The sequence below is a fragment of the Protopterus annectens genome, chromosome 11.part0 (genome assembly GCF_019279795.1).
Source record: "Protopterus annectens isolate FY-2018-M chromosome 11.part0, PAN1.0, whole genome shotgun sequence".
Taxonomy (NCBI): domain Eukaryota; kingdom Metazoa; phylum Chordata; order Ceratodontiformes; family Protopteridae; genus Protopterus; species Protopterus annectens.
In genome coordinates, this window is record NC_056745.1 from 1,251,213,989 (window position 1) to 1,251,230,525 (window position 16,537).

The following is a 16,537-nucleotide window of genomic DNA, read 5'->3' on the forward strand; positions in this document are numbered from 1 at the left end:
ATTTAGCTTTCAGTGTGCAATTAATTTATCAGAGCTGCAAGCTTAGTCTGTGTTTCTTTTTTCCTGCTGCTGTGTTTTAACCTTTGGTGTGTGTGTAATTAATTTAGCTTTCAGTGTGCACTGTGCAATTAATTAAGCTTTCAGTGTGCACTGCGCAGTTAATTTAGCTTTCAGTGTGCTGTGTACTGTGCAATTAATTTATCAGACCGGCAAGCTTAGTCTGGTTTTCTTTTTACCTGTCTGCTGCTGTGTTTTAACGTGTGTGTGTGTGTGTGTGTGTGTGTGTGTGTGTGTGTGTGTGTGTGTGTGTGTGTGTGTGTGTGTGTGTGTGTAAAATGCCCCAGTTAGTCATGCCTTGTGGTAACAATTATTCAGGTTCAAACCCTGTACCTTGGGCCTTTGTCCCTCCCCCCAATAAATTTTGGCTTCTTCCAGATTTCTTTCTTTCTTGTGCTGCAGAGTTCCTCAGCGGGAGAGAAGTTTAGTGTTGCTTACGTAAAGTCTGTGTTAGTGTTAGTAGCACAACACGTAGAATATTTGCTTTTTGATGCAGAAGGCTGTGGGTTCTAATCCCACTGTATACAGATGGATTGTGGCTACTGTACTGTGTTGTATTTTTAAAGGGGGTGGATGCTGGAGTCCTGAAAATTTCCTCCTTTGGAGGAGTTACCTAGCAACTATGAACCTGTTATCAGTTTGCCATCCATTCCCTATTGAAATATTACTAGCTTTTTTAATGTAACATAAGCAATTTATTCTTCAAGGGCAGCAGGCACTTTATTTGTAGATGAAACAATGAAATCTAATGTTGTTTACTAGCAGCAACCTCTTTATTAGTTACAGATCTCTTTAATGTGGAATTATTTAGATGACTTTTACTTCTGCAGAGATTGTGCATATTTATTGATACTGCTGGATTGCAGACAGTTGAGCAGATTTTTATGATTGAAATATTCCGAATTGGGCAGTTTTGTCATTATTGGTTCATGCATTTTGTATCATTGTTTACTGTAAAAATGTACAAAACAATAAATTTAAAATGCACTCTAACAAGTGTGCTGTATTATATACAAGGAATATAATTTAATAGTCAAAGGTGTATCAAAGAACATGTGCATGTTTCGTGTGCAAGGGGTTTATGATTTGAAAACAGCCCAAAGGTAACCTTTATCCGCTACTGGCCAGAATTAATTTTCTTTGAATGTGGGTTTCAATGCTGTTTCAAGGGCAGATGAGTTCTAATGCCAATACTATTTTCATTGTGAAACTGTATTGCTTTGTTTAGCAGATGTCTATTAGTGTTAGTGCATAAAATGTAAAATACATTTTAAATGAAATCCAAATAATCATTGCAGAAGTAAAGCAGTATGTACATTACATTGTTTATGGTAAATGGGGTGAAATAGCCAAGTAATGGGACATTGGAAAGGCTGTGGGGGGCTCTGGGGCCATAATTTGGTTGTCTGTTCATCAGGTTACATTTGAAAGCTGGTATCCCACAATTCCACTGGAGTGGGCGTGGTTACATAATTATGCATGCAAATGTTATGTTAATCAGCATACAGATTTGTACCTATTTTTCATGGACCTTTGTCCAGATTTCTGATGTTTCCAGGTTGAGAGGTATGCAACAAAGCAGTAAGAAAATCACTCGAGTCAAAGATAAGTAGATACAGAGGACTACTATGCTTTAGAAAACTATATAGCAAGGAAGAATACTAGGTGTTCTAGTGAGCAACTGAAGAAGTAATGTTTGATGTGTTAAGACTATGTACAAAATTATCATGAATCACTAAAGAAAGTACATTTTGCATCTATCTATTAAATGAGTAAATGCATTGGATAAAGTGACCCTTTTCAGGGATGACCTGGAAACACTGTCTGATTAAATGATTTGCTCAAAGTCACACAGCAGGCAAATGGAGGTGGAATGAAGAAAAGCCTGTACCTTTCACTATGGGAGGCAGTTCTTTAAAAGCTAAGCTCTTTAGTACTCTTCACTGCATGTTAGACAACTCTTCATTCTGAAGTAGTTTTAATTTATCCTTAAAGTCCTGAATAGTTTGTGTTGCAGAATACACAGAAACCACGGACACACAGGTGTGTGTGTGTGTGCGTGCGTTCATATACTGATTACACTGTGAAAGGCTGAATACACAAAACAGAGAACCTCAAATGGTTGAACATAAAAGAGAGAACACAAAAAAAACACTGCATGCCAGTAAGACTGAAACACAGAACATTGCATACTTCCGTACAAAAAAAAGCACTATATCTGTAAACCCTATTGACAAATCCAAACCCAAGCATCATCTGACTAGTGGTACTGTTAGGGGTTTTATCAGTGTAATGTGTATTGTTGTGGTTAGGGGCAGGGGTAGGGTTAAGATTAGGTTTAGCATGCATGAATAAAATACAGTTGGGTAAGTTGAACTTACCATAACAGCAGATGTTCGAATAATCACTGCTGCAGTAGCCTTAGCTATAATGGGTTATATCCTGCCAAGGATATAACAGCTGACCAGCTTCCAAAGCTTCAGGTCAGGTTTAATGTGCCCAAACTGTCAAGCAGAGAGAGGAAGGCTGAGACCTGGAAAGTGTATGCTAGAAACAAAAAATAAATAAATAAATGTCCACACCCTAGCATAAAAAACACACCAAAAAACAAGCTTGATGGAGGGAGGGAGTGGATACTGAAGCAGTGATCATCTGAGCATCTACTGTTATGGTATGTTCATCATATTGATCTCTGCTGCAGTAGTCTTCATATTGATCACTGCTGCAATAGTCTTAGCTATATGGGTAGATTACTACAGCCAAATAAATTTGGAGGTGGAAGGAGAAGAGTTCAGGACCCCTTGGAGAATGGTCCTAGCAATGATTGACCTGGATCTACAGAAGGAATCGAGCTTATAGTGCTTTGTAAAAGCATTCATAGAAGACCAAGAAGCAGCTTCTAGGACATTTAGAGAATCCAACATTTGACAAAAAGACATGCATAAAACCACGGCCCTTGTAGAGTGCGTCTTGACCCTGCCTGGAATAGATTTGTTATGGTGAGCATAACAAAAGGTAATAGCCCTAGACAGCCATTTGGAAATAGTCTGTTTTGAAATAGGCTGTTCCTTCTTCTTACCTTCACAAGAAAAAAAAAAAAAAAACAATTGATCAGAAAATCTGAAAGATTTAGTTCTGTCAAGATAGTATCAGAGTTGTCTGTGAACATCCAATGTATGTAGCATCCTTCTCCCTCAGTTTTAGGTTCAGTAAAGAAAACATCAGGATGGATAGTTTGGCTTAAAGTAAACCTGGATACCACTTTAGGCATAAAAGGATTAATTTTCAAGGAAACCCTGTTCCTATGGAAAATGAGATAGGGATGACTCACCATACGAGCGAAAGAGAAAAATGGAGACTAAGACTTTCTGGAATAAAAAGGTGCCAGGGTGGGAGGGGGTCAAAAGTTCTCCTGAAAAGTCTTTTAGGCTTGCCAGATTGTCCTTGGTTTTGTAAGACTCAAGACTTCTCTTTGGAACCCCCTTGCCATTTTCTCTTAAACGTCCATTTACCTGATTTGTTGAAACTGTTTAACCTGTTTTTGCCAAAACTGGGTGAGTAGATAGAAAAGTCGCCTCACAGCAAGAGGCTCTCCAGTTTGATCTTCGGCTGGGGTGTCTTCTGTGTAGAGTCTGCATGCCCTCTCCCTGTGGTCATGTGGGTTTCCTCCAGGTGCTCTGGTTTCCTCCCACATCCCCAAAGACATGCTGCAAGTGGATTGGACATGCTAAAATTGGCCCTAGGCGTGAGTGCATGCATGTGTGTGCCTTCTGTGTAAGGTTGGGCACCGGGCTGGCAACTCAACACAGTAAAAACTCCACTGCCAATCATGAGTGGACAAGGTGATCTGCTGTGGCGGCCCCTAACTGGGAAAAGCCAAAAGAGAGAGAGGGTGAGTAGACAGAAAATCACTTGGACAATTCAGAAAAGGATGTCTGAAACATCTTAGAGATTCCCTGGATCAGCTCACCCATTTCGTCACACTTTTGATCATCTCTGCAGCAGAGGAGCCAACACTAAATCTCTATCCAAGGGAGAATTTAAAACCTCATTTTTAACATCATCTGGGAGGTTTGTAGAATGCAGCCATGCAAATGAACTTAAAACGGTACCAGTGGCCGTAGCCCTGGAAGTATCAACAGGGTCAGACACACACTGAAAACAATGAGTAGTGAACTATGCAACTGAAGAAACTAAGTTATTTCAAGCAGATTTTTCCTCACAAGAAAAAACTGCATATAAAAAAGTAATCTTACTTTTACAATTTGTCATCACAAACTGGAGCAGATAAACCTGACAATTCAAAAGTTTTGAAAATCAGAGCTGCAGAAATATATACTTTTTTCCCCAACTCTATCAATAATTTCCCATCCGTATCAAAAAAGGTAGGATAGGAACTGACTAAGTGCTTAGCAGCAGTGGGATCGACTAAAGCTATAGCTTCTAAGTCAGGTTTGGGAATAGTGTATAAAATTTGAAAGACTGAGGCACTATATACACCATGTCTTCCTTTTTAGGGGCAGCTGGCTGACTATCAGGAATATTGCAAGAAGAAACAAATACAATATCTAAAGCTGATAGAACAGGTTGAATGGGTGTGAATTCTGGAAAATCCTTCTGTAATAACTCACAGTATTTTCTGAGGGACTGATAAACCTCAGTCTACTCCCACTGAAAACTAGCACATTCTAGCAAGCCTCAGAGAAAGAGTAACCCCAGCAAGGAGAATCAGACACTGAGTACTCCTCTGAGTCTAAATCAGAAATCTGAGGGGAAAAACAGTATATCAGTCCCTGCATCTGCCTGTTCAAATTCAGAAACTTGAATCTCTTCAGGAAAAGAGGAACCCCCTTCTTTTACAAAAAACTACTTTAAAAGAAGGAGCAATAGCCTGAATTAAACCATGAGCTAGACCCAGTAAAATACTCCTATCTCAAAACATTGAGGAGAAGTAGCTACATGCTTGTTTTTCTACTTCTTTTTGACAAGAAAAATAGGGTCGACAAGAGTGCCTCTCCCTTGTTCACTGAGGGGACTCCACCAGCTGTAGAGGACATGGCTAGCCCCAAGTTCATAGTGGCCATAGGTGTTACACTGGAGGGATCCAGGGTGAGGGGTCTGAGCTACAACAAACAGCCACAGAGCCACCTACCCATGGCTGAGCCAAATTGCTACCCTGCTGTGGTACAAAGGCTGTTTGCTTAACTGTTTCTTTTGTAGCTGGAAGAAGGATCAACTATGGGACTGATAGCCTGTGTGAGGCTGCCAGCCCAGCTAGCTGGAATTTTGTAAATAATTATATGTCATTTGTGAATATTAATATGATCCATAGGCTTGTCTTACAAATGTAAGAGAACTATATGTTACGTGTATATTAAACTACTGATGCAGAAGTGTGTGTGTTGAATTGCATGTTCTGTACTGAGATTCAAGAATGTAACCACAGTTTACCCTACTGGAAAAGAACATAGTTAACTTGCAAATTCTAAGAAAATAAGTGAATAATTTTCCGATTGTGTTTATCTCAGTTTCAAAGCAGTTAGAAGACACAATGTCTACAACTAGAAGTTCTTTCTATAGTCTGGAAACAGAAATAATCACAGGTTTCATATGTAAACGTGTCTAACTGTTTTATGACTTCCAGTTATAGGCACACTTCTGAGAGATACGTATTTTTCACAGAGAAATGTTAAATTCTGTTGGTATCTGTTAGCCTGGGAAATGAAGGCAAGTGACAAATAGTGATGTCATCCACTTGACCCAGCAGTAATGTGCTGTTATTAATTTAAGAACTCTCTCTCAGAGAAAGTCTGGACAATTTGTATCTTGTCTTGGATATGAAAACATCCTCTCATCAAGCACTTCTGCCTTGCTAATAGTAAGTACAAGATTACAGTCATCTGTCTCAGAGATAGATAGGAATATAGTAAGATTAGTTTAGATGTTTTCTAACCCAGCCACTGGGGATGCACAAGCCAGTGCATTTCTTTGTGCCAGTCCCAAGCCCAGATAAATGGGGAGGGTTGCGTCAGGAAGGGCATCCGGCATAAAACCTCTGCCAAATGACTTATGCGGACATTTCAGATTTCCTTACCAGATCGGTCGAGGCCCGGGTTAACAACGACCGCCAACAGTACTGTTAGCCAACAGGGTGCTGGCGGAAATTGGGCTACTGTTGGCCGAAGGAGACGAGGAGGGGGAAGGCATGCCTGAAGACAGGAAGAGAGGAGGAAGGGTATTAGTGTAGTGGTGAGGGTAGGAACTTGAATGCTGGCAGTATGACTGGTTTAGGGAGACAGCTAGCTGATATGATGGAGAGAAGGAAGGTTGATATATAGTGCGTGCAAGAGACCAGATGGAAGGGAAGTAAGGCTAGGTGTATAGGAGGCGGGTTCAAATTGTTCTATCATGGTGTGGATGGCAGGAGAAATGGGGTAGGGGTTATCCTAAAGGAACAGTATGCCAAGAGTGTTTTGGAGGTGAAGAGAGTGTCTGATAGAGTGATGTTTATGAAGCTGGAAATTGATGGTGTAATGATGAATGTTGTTAGCGCATATGCTCCACAAGTTGGGTGTGCGATGGATGAGAAAGAAAAATTTTGGAGTGAGTTGGATGAAGTGGTGATGAGTGTACCCAAGGGTGAGAGACTAGTGATTGGAGCGACTTCAATGGGCATGTTGGTGAAGTGAACAGAGGGGATGAGGAAGTGATGGGTACGTATGGTGTTAAGGAAAGGAATGCAGAAGGTCAGATGATTGTGGATTTTGTGAAAAGGATGGACATGGCTGTGGTGAATGCATATTTTAAGAAGTGGGAGGAGCATAGGGTGACATACAAGAGTGAAGGAAGATGCAGACAGGTGGATGATATCCTATGTAGGAGGGCCAGTCTGAAGGAGATTGGAGACTGCAGAGTGGTGACAGGGGAAAGTGTAGTTAAGCAGCATAGAATGGTGGCCTGTAGGATGACGTTGGTGATCAAGAAGAGGAGGAGGGGTGTGAAAGCAGTGCCAAGGATTAAATGATGGAAGTTAAAAAAGGGTGATTGTGAGGTGGAGTTCAGGGAAGAGTTAAGACAGGCACTGGGGGGCAGTGAAGAGTTACTGAATAGCTGGGTAACTACAGCAGAGCTAGTAAAGGAGACTGCTAGAAAGGTGCTTGGCGTGACACACCTGGACAGAGGAAGGAGGACAAGGAGACCTGGTGGTGGAATGAGGAAGTACAGGAGAGTATACAGAGGAAGAGGCTGGCGAAGAAGTGGGATTGTCAAAGAAATGAAGAAAGTAGACATGAGTATAAGGAGATGAGGTGCGTGGCAAAGAGAGAGGTGGCAAAGGCTAAGGATAAGGCATATGGAGAGTTGTATGAGAGATTGGACACTAAAGAGGGAGAAAAGGACCTGTACCAATTGACTAGACAGAGTTGGGAAAGATGTGCAGCAGGTAAGGGTGATAAAGGATAGTGAGGGGAACGTACTCACAAGCGAGGAGAGTGTGTTGAGTAGATGGAAAGAGTACTTTGAGGGGCTGATGAATGAAGAGAATAAGAGAGAGAGAGAAGATTGGATGATGTGGTGATAGTGAATCAGGAAGTGAAACAGATTAGCAAGGAGGAAGTAAGGACAGCTATGAAGAGGATGAAGAATGGAAAGGCTGTTGACCCAGATGACATACCAGTGGAAGCATGGAGGTGCTTAGGAGAAATGGCAGTGGAATTTTTAACCAGATTGTTTAATGAAATTTTGGAAAGTCTGAGGATGCCTGAGGAGTGGAGAAAAAGTGTTTTGGTACTTATCTTTAAGAATAAGGGTGATGTGCAGAGCTGCAGTAACTACAGAGGGATAAAATTGATCAGTCACAGCTTGAAGATATGGGAAAGAGTAGTGGAAGCTAGGTTAAGAAGGGAGGTGATGATTAGTGATCAGCAGTATGGTTTCATGTCATGAAAGAGCACTACAGATGCAATGTTTGCTCTGAGAGTGTTGTTGGAGAAATACAGAGAAAGTCTGAAGGAGTTGCATTGTGTCTTTGTGGACTTAGAGAAAGCATATGACAGGGTGCCTAGAGAGGAGTTGTGGTATTGTATGAGGAAGTCGGGAGTGGCAGAGAAGTATGTAAGAGTGGTACAGGATATGTACGAGGGCAGTTTGACAGTGGTGAGGACTGAGGTGGGAGTGACAGATACGTTTAAGGTGGAGGTGGGATTACATCAAGGATCAGCTCTGAGCCCTTTCTTATTTTCAGTGGTGATGGACAGGTTGAAAGATGAGATCAGACAGGAGGCCCCGTGGACTATGATGTTTGCAGATGACATTGTGATCTGTAGTGAAAGTAAGGACCAGGTTGAGGAGACCCTGGAGAGGTGGAGATATGTTCTAGAGAGGAAAGGAATGAAGGTCAGCAGGGCTAAGACAGAATATATGTGTGGAAATGAGAGGGAGGGTAGAGGAATGGTGAGGATGCAGGGAGTAGAGTTGGTAAAGGTGGATGAGTTTAAGTATTTGGGATCAATCGTTCAGAGTAATGGTCAGTGTGGAAGAGAGGTGAAGAAGAGAGTACAGGCAGGGTGGAATGGGTGGAGAAGAGTGTCAGGAGTGATTTGTGACAGATGGGTACCAGTAAGAGTGAAAGGAAGGTCTACAAGAGGGTAGTGAGACCAGCTATGTTATATGGGTTGGAGACGGTGGCACTGACAAAAAAGCAGGAGTCAGAGCTGGATGTGGCAGAGTTAAAGATGTTAAGATTTGCACTGGGTGTGATTAGGATGGACAGGATTAGGAATCAGTATATTAGAGGGTCAGCTCAGGTTGGACAGTTTGGAGACAAAGCAAGAGAAGCGAGATTGCATTGGTTTGGACATGTGCTGAGGAGGGATGCTGGGTATATTGGGAAAAGGATGCTAAGGCTGGAGCTGCCAGGTTAGAGGAAAAGAGGAAGGTCTAAGATAAGGTTTATGGATGTGATGAGAGAGGACATGCAGGCGGTTGGTGTGACAGAGCAAGATGCAGAGGACAGGAAGAAATGTAAACAGATGATCCGCTGTGGCGACCCCTAACGGGAACAGCTGAAAGAAGAAGAAGAAGTTTAGATGTTTTCTGTATTTATGTGAGACTGTCCAGCAATGTTGTTTTAAAATATTTCCTGTGATTCTGAACTCTGTTGTCACTGTGTTGAATTATTGAGTATTGTCTTGTTCTGTTATTTATTATTAAATATATTTAAACCTTTTTATTGTGGCTGGTTTGTTCAGAGATATTTAAACTCTTAAGAGTACTTGCATATGTATTTGGTAACACTGTATAGGTCACTCCAATAGCCTTGCTGTTGGTCACACTTAACATTTGGATAATAGTACCATTACACAGTAGAATTGGTCACTCTTTGTAAGGGCCTTAGAGTAGGTGATAAGTAAGGGTGATTGGTGGCAGTGATTACTACCTTATAGTCTGGGAAGAAGGGGGCATAGCTAGTGAACCTGTGCCAGCCGTCCCCATTAGTGTTTGTAGTGTGTGTGTGTGTGTGTGTGTGTGTGTGTGTGTGTGTGTGTGTGTGTGAGCTACTTGGGCAGGGACACGAAGCACTGGTTGGACAGAGAGGGTGCTGAAGGTTTTGGCTTGACCACTCGGCTGAGATCTTAATCCTATAGCTGTGCCAGTGGGGAGTCTTACTGGGGAACTAGAGAAAGAGGGAGAAACCAGCCCTAGACTGACTGTGATCTCTGTGTGCTCTTAAGGGAAATTGTACTTTACTGTGTGTGTACTTGTCATCCTCCCAATGTGCATGTCCTTCACTTGTGCTAGTGGTGAGGATTGAGGCTCCTTAATTACTGGGCCATGCAGGGGCATCACAGTGTGTTTCATGGTCAAGACAAAAATGGTTCCTCTTTCCCAAGAAAGACAAGCAGCAATTGCTGCTAAAAGCACCAGTCCACAAAAATTGCTTATTTTTTTTTTCTTTTGACAGAAAAAGCTATTTAAAACACTACTTTAGCCCCACAAATGAAAAGTAAACACAATTTATCCACAGAAAATAAGGCTTCAGTAATTTTACATTACTTTTACACTGACAGAAAAAAATGAGTGCTCTGTTTAAAAGTACTTTACAGCCTCAAGACAGGCCACTAAAACACAACTCTTTTAACTTTAAAATAACTTTCCTGAAGAGGTAAGTAACAGAATAGCAATACAACTAAAAACTGTAAGATTTTCTTCTCCAAAGAGAACTTATCTGCCTGGCAAAGGAAAGCACAAGCTGACCAGCAATCATCAAAAGCCTCAGGAAAGAGTACTCTTTGGTGGCAGTAAAGCTATAAAGGGCTTCCTTACAAACTTGTCTTTTAGTCAGCTCAGCTGAAGCTGCTAGACAGTTTGGGTGCATGACAGCTGCCCGGAGTCTTTGGAAGCTGTCCAGCTGCTATAATGGGGGGGGGGGGGGCATAACTATTAAAGATTGCTGCATAGACAAAAGTTACAGGGTTTCATTCTGACCTCAGGTTACTGCCTAAGCTTAAAATGGCCCATCAAAGCAGTTAGCCTAGTATTCACATATGAACCATATAGCTAAGGCTATTGCAATAGTGATCAATATGATGAACAGGTATGGTGCATGGGGACTTTGCCCAATATGCACCACTCTTATACATATGGGCTAACCCTTACCACACCTGTGCCCTTAAACCCAACCATACATTACTAAAAATCCTTTCCCTAACAGTATCGCTATACAAGACTAAAAGACACAGAACACACACAACACCAAATACATGCAATACCGACTCTACCCTGTTACCTAACCCTTACTGCAACCCTAACAAGTGAATAGTTGTATATACATAAAAACTGCTATAACATGATTTTGTACATTTTGATAACCACCAGTTTTTCATTCTAACATTTTTCTACACATTCCTACTTACCTACATTATATAAAACTTTAATTAAACCATATGCAATTTAAGAAAATGAGCATTCATTTATTTATATATTCTCTATTTTGCACACACAAAAATTTTTCAACCAACTGAGTATTCAACCTTTTGAGATGCAACCATATATGAATAAATATATGTGCGTACATATATGGACACACACCAGTCCATGCTGACATACAGCACTCTTGCATACTGTAGCCCTTCGCACAGAGTAGCATGTCAAAATGAAGTCAAAAGCACAGACGGCCAGCACAAAAGAGGAATCCAATCTTTATTTATTTAAACATGAAGCAGACCAGTTTCGGCCCTGAAGACCTTTATCAATGCAAAAAGACAAATTAGTGTAATAAAAACACCCTTTTTAAAATACAATCCTTAACTGTTCCACCAATCAGAACAAAAAAGATATTAATTAATTCAGATGCAAAGAACACACCCGCAACAGAATGTGTGCTCAATACAGCCACATAAAAAATGTATTCAATGCAGCCACATAAAAAATCCAATGCAGGAAATGTAAACATATTTAATAAGCTGAAGATGAAAACCTAAGAATGAAAACAATACTGAAAGATTATTGCAGAACACAATAAAATAGAAATATCCCTACCAGGGACCTATATTCGAACCTGTTAAACTGAATCTTGACACTATATTTAATATATATCTCTAAAGGTGATCATTAAGTCCAGGGGGGAAAAAGACCCCCCCCCAGACGAATGATCCATAACTTTTGAGACGTTCATTTCATTGGTGGAACAATTAAGGACTGCATTTTAAAAAGGGTGTTTTTATTACACTAATTTATCTTCTTGCATTGATAAAGGTCTTCAGGGCCGAAACTGGTCTGCTTCATGTTTAAATAAATAAAGACTGGATTCCTCTTTTGTGCTGGCCATCTGTGCTTTTTACTGGGGTTAATTTTGGCCTTTGCACTTGCCGTCCCTGCATGGCCTTTCTTTGACTGTTACCAAAATGAAGTCAAACATAAAATAATTTAAATAATGCTTCTGTAAACACTAGATATAATACTGTTGTGTTAAACATTCATAAGTAAAACTATTCATTTAAATAGCAGTATTCCATTAAGAAACTTTGCTGTATTAGAGTAGGCTGTCACAAGTTTGCTGGTTAATGAAGCCGATCAGTGGTGTATAAAAAGGAGGGCTGAAGTTAAGCAGATTAGAATCACTGGCTAAATGGGGATATTGTATGTGAAGCAGTAATTCTTGGTGAAGCACTGTACAGTAGATAGAGGCATATAAGAAGATATCAGACAGAATCTGGATATCTTTACTGCCCAAAAGAAGGAATGCTGCATAAAAGCTCTGAGACTTGCTAAGGGAGCCTGTGTCCTTGCTGTGTGGCACTATGTTTAAAGGCACTTGAAGTTTTTTTTTGTCATTTGACATGACTATTTAGATAGAACCTGCTTTTTTATTTAAATTGAATGAAACCACGTTACTGCCTAGACTGGCGATCTTTGCTGGGTTTTATATTCCACATTATTGCCCAATCAAGATTCCATGTGGCTATGTACCAGTTACATAGTCTTAGAATTCATTGACAGGTGTAAGACCTTCAATGAGCTCCTTTGTATGGACCTACACACAATTATCCACCCACCAGGTAGTATACCTGTAGCAAGTCTGACCCTTCTGCCTGGATGGGTATGCTGATGTTAACCACATACTCACATCCTACCAGATGGGTACTTCAACACCTGGGTCCAATAGCTGAGCCAAGGTCACTATACCTGCAGTCAGTGCTCCTTCTCTATACATCACAAAATTACATATTTATGTTGTTTTTTTGTTATTACTCACAGCACTGTGTTAGGATTCTCCGGACTTTTGATCAGTCAGGTTATATATCTGTTTAAATAACTCCGTGTGTACCACAGTTGAGAATTCTGTTCCAGTATTTCATGATAAAGCTACACTGATTAAGAATATTACAAAACCTACCTGGAAGTACTAGAATTAGGGTCTATATCAGTTCATCGAAACGTCTGAAGTTCGAACACCATATGTTCGAACTTCAAACCACGAACTGCAAAAACATTGAAGTTTTAAAACAGCAATTTTTTTCCCAGGGAAAAAAAATCGCTGTTCCAAGAAACACATACGCAACACAAACACACCAAAACAACATCAATCCACACACATACACTCAAAATCCTACATCTAACCCTACACTAAACTTTACATACACTACTACCTATCCACTTACCTTAACCCAAACCCTAACCCTAAGGTCCGTCACTATTGCACACTCACCTCACCCGCGCCCTAACCCTAACTCACCTAACCCATGCCCTAACCCTAACATCCACACAATGGCACACTTACCTGAACCCAACCCGTAACTTCCCACCACAGTCCTGTTACTAGCGAAGCCACAGAAACGGCCCACCGAATTCTTTCTCTGGGAAAGAATTTGGTGGGCCGCAGCTTCGCAATTACCAGTGTTTGAACTTTACAGTTCAAACATCTGGTATTCAATATTCAGCCGATTCGACTGACTGATATAAACCCCTAGGATTGCTCATGACTAAATCCAGTAATTTAGCTTAAGATACCGATTGTGTAATTTTAGAACACCACTCAGTCTGCATGCACAGTTTCTCCTCACCTGCTACAGAGTGCACATTTTCTTTGTAAAACATTAACATGCAAGAACAATGAATCTAAGTAGAGAATTATGAAGTAAACTTTTTCAAAAATGTATAAATCCATACACTGCACTTATGGTATTACCCAGTGAAGTATTAATATCAGGACTGTAACAAGTAATATTTTATAACAACAACAGGAGGACACATTGCAAGTTTAAAAATTCTGGATATTACTAATTTTCAAAAAAAAAAAAAAAACACACAGTACTGAACTATAGCTTGTTCCTCTTTTTAATTCACAAAGTTGTACTGTGACAAACTACAAGCAACATGTTTTATATCTTAATCATTACCTAGCCATGTGCATTGCCAGATCTCTAACTACAAATAAGCCAGAGAGTAACAAGGAATGATGTACGTACCTATGCAGGTTCTGCCATCTGCATGTAAAGCATACTTCTGGTGACAGCCACATACTGGCCCAGTTTCAGTCTCATCACATGTGTGCTGGCAGCCGCCATTTCCATAGTTACAGGTTACTGGTTATCCAAACCATTAACAAAATGAAAGAAAAGCATGATGATAACTTATTACTTCATTAAATGAAAAATCACAACCTAACACATTAGGCTACTGTAGTATGTATAAGTAAAATGATAAAAATGAAAAACTGCATTCAAAATATTTACCTCCATGTTTTACTTTGTATTCTATTAACAGAAAATTCAAAGCAGTTATAAAATTGTTGATAGCTTTCTGATCACATGCATAATGTTGAAAATATACAAAGACAATATTTAAACTCTGTTTTGTTTGGTGAACAACTTCGTGATATGCTCTTCTACTAAAAGAAATTAAATCCTCAAACTTGACCTCAAAAAAGCTGCACACAAAGACATAAGCAGTTTTTGCAGCAATTATGAAACAACCTCAGTCCATCATGGTGTTCACAATCTTAGGACTCTGAAACAAAGAAATGAAACAATGAAAAATATATTATTTTCTTTTAGTAGATCGACGCTAAGGCAGCTTGGGAAGTGTGTAACAATGTGTAAACCTTTCCCACATTTAGTGCCATCATCAACAGATGGGCAAAATCAGGAACCACAGATGAGTTAAAAAAAGATTCCAGATGAACCCATGAATATCCCTGAACATGAATTTCCTCTCCACGACAGTAACAGATTTGTGGGTAAACAAACCATTTTGGCATTTCTTATGGGAACAGAGTATAGCCAAACTCCTTCTGGTTTATTATTGCTAAAGTCAGCATTAAATAGAGAATGAATATGTGATTTGATTACTGACATTATAGAAAGGACGCAACTCTACCCCCCCCAAAAAATTAATAAAACAAATTCACCACAACTCAAAAGAAAAAAAGCACAATACATCTAGTTCTCTAAAGAAGTCTTCTTCTGAAAGGGCACACACTATCCAGTATATAAATACAATGAAGCTGCTACCAGACATGGGTGACTGTAGGCACTAGAAAAATGCTGACTCAGCACAGACACTACCCCAAGGATCAGTCATGAACCCTAGAACTTACAGACGTGGGGCAGAACCTTTAATCATTGCAGACAGTTGGGAATATTTTGAGTCAAACAGTTGAGAGTAGTTGAGAAACCACAGGAAAACAGAGCACCCAGAAATGGGTCTACTTCACATAAACGAAATCCCACTTACCCAACTTTCATAATATCGAGCCAAGAACATCGAATGTCCACAACACCAACCGTTTGGAACACTGACATTTAACTAAAGGTAAGTAATCCGTTGGCCAACCTGACAAACAAATTGAAATGGAAGCAAAAAAACACACCCACATGGGGGGACTGTGCCCCCACCCCCCTTAACAAAATATACTAACTCTGAGATCACACTACTGTAGAGGTCAAGGGCAAAGGTCAACATGCTGGCCAAGCAGTTACTTACCTTTAGTTACACGTCGGTGTTCACAGTGGTCTGTGTTGTGGACTTTGTGTTCTCGGTTCGATGTTATGAAAGTCGGGTCAGTGGGATTTCTTTTATATGAATGGTACCCCCAGAAATATATACAGTTATACTGACTTCGCTGATTGCACACACAGGTTTGATGTCCAAAAGATCATTAGGCTTTTAGTTTTAGCCCATCACCAAGTGCTTACATCAATGCTGTGACATTGACACCAATGTGAAGCAAAGGGGAGGGGGGGGGCTACAATTCTGAGGTGCCATCATTCCTGTCTACCAGGGCTAGTGACAGCTTAAGTGGATGTTAGTGCTTTAAAACCAGTACCATCACTTAATCTATTCCACATTACAGTTCCCCAACACTCCCTGCATTATTACTGCTACCAATTCTTTGAGGTCCTTGAAACCTACTTGCCACATTAAGATATTGAACCTAATGCAACAGCCACAAATTCCAGTATGCTACAGATACAACAAAGCTTTTCCTTCCAGAGTCTCACATACATACACACCCGCCCAGATACACTGAAGCTCATAATTGTCTCCCATCATGCCTGGGCTACTCCATACAAAATACAGCTCTACCAAATGTATTGCCCCCCCCCACACACACACACACACACTCACAACACAAACAAAAAGCCCCTCTTCAAACACCTTCCTTTTCTGCCCTCTTCCTCCTCTTAGACATAACAGGTCACTCCCCTAAAACTTTCTTCAGATCTTTCAGCTTCCTCCCTCTCAAACTACCTAGATTTACACTTTCCCTTTTTATCTGATACAAAGAGAAATTGTTCCACTAATATCCTTTCCTTCCTGATGTACATACCACAGTGTAAATGAGTGTTCCTTTACAAGTTTTCATAACTTTGTAACATTCATTTTATAGTACAAAACACTATTACTTTACTGAAGTTCATGGTGTAGTACATTCATTATGCAGTATAAATGCCTTTACTGGTTTACGTAGTCCTACTGG

At 40.3% G+C, this 16,537-nt stretch overlaps 1 protein-coding gene across 1 annotated transcript in view; it reads right to left on the reverse strand.

Moving 5' to 3' along the window:
* The window catches only part of SCUBE1 (signal peptide, CUB domain and EGF like domain containing 1), a 4,299,807-nt gene that overhangs the window by 2,903,541 nt on the left and 1,379,729 nt on the right, over window positions 1–16,537 (reverse strand). The window contains exon 6 of the mRNA XM_044087300.1: window positions 14,025–14,141. Within this exon, the coding sequence (XP_043943235.1) occupies window positions 14,025–14,141 (117 nt within the window). The remainder of the gene's footprint in view (window positions 1–14,024; window positions 14,142–16,537) is intronic.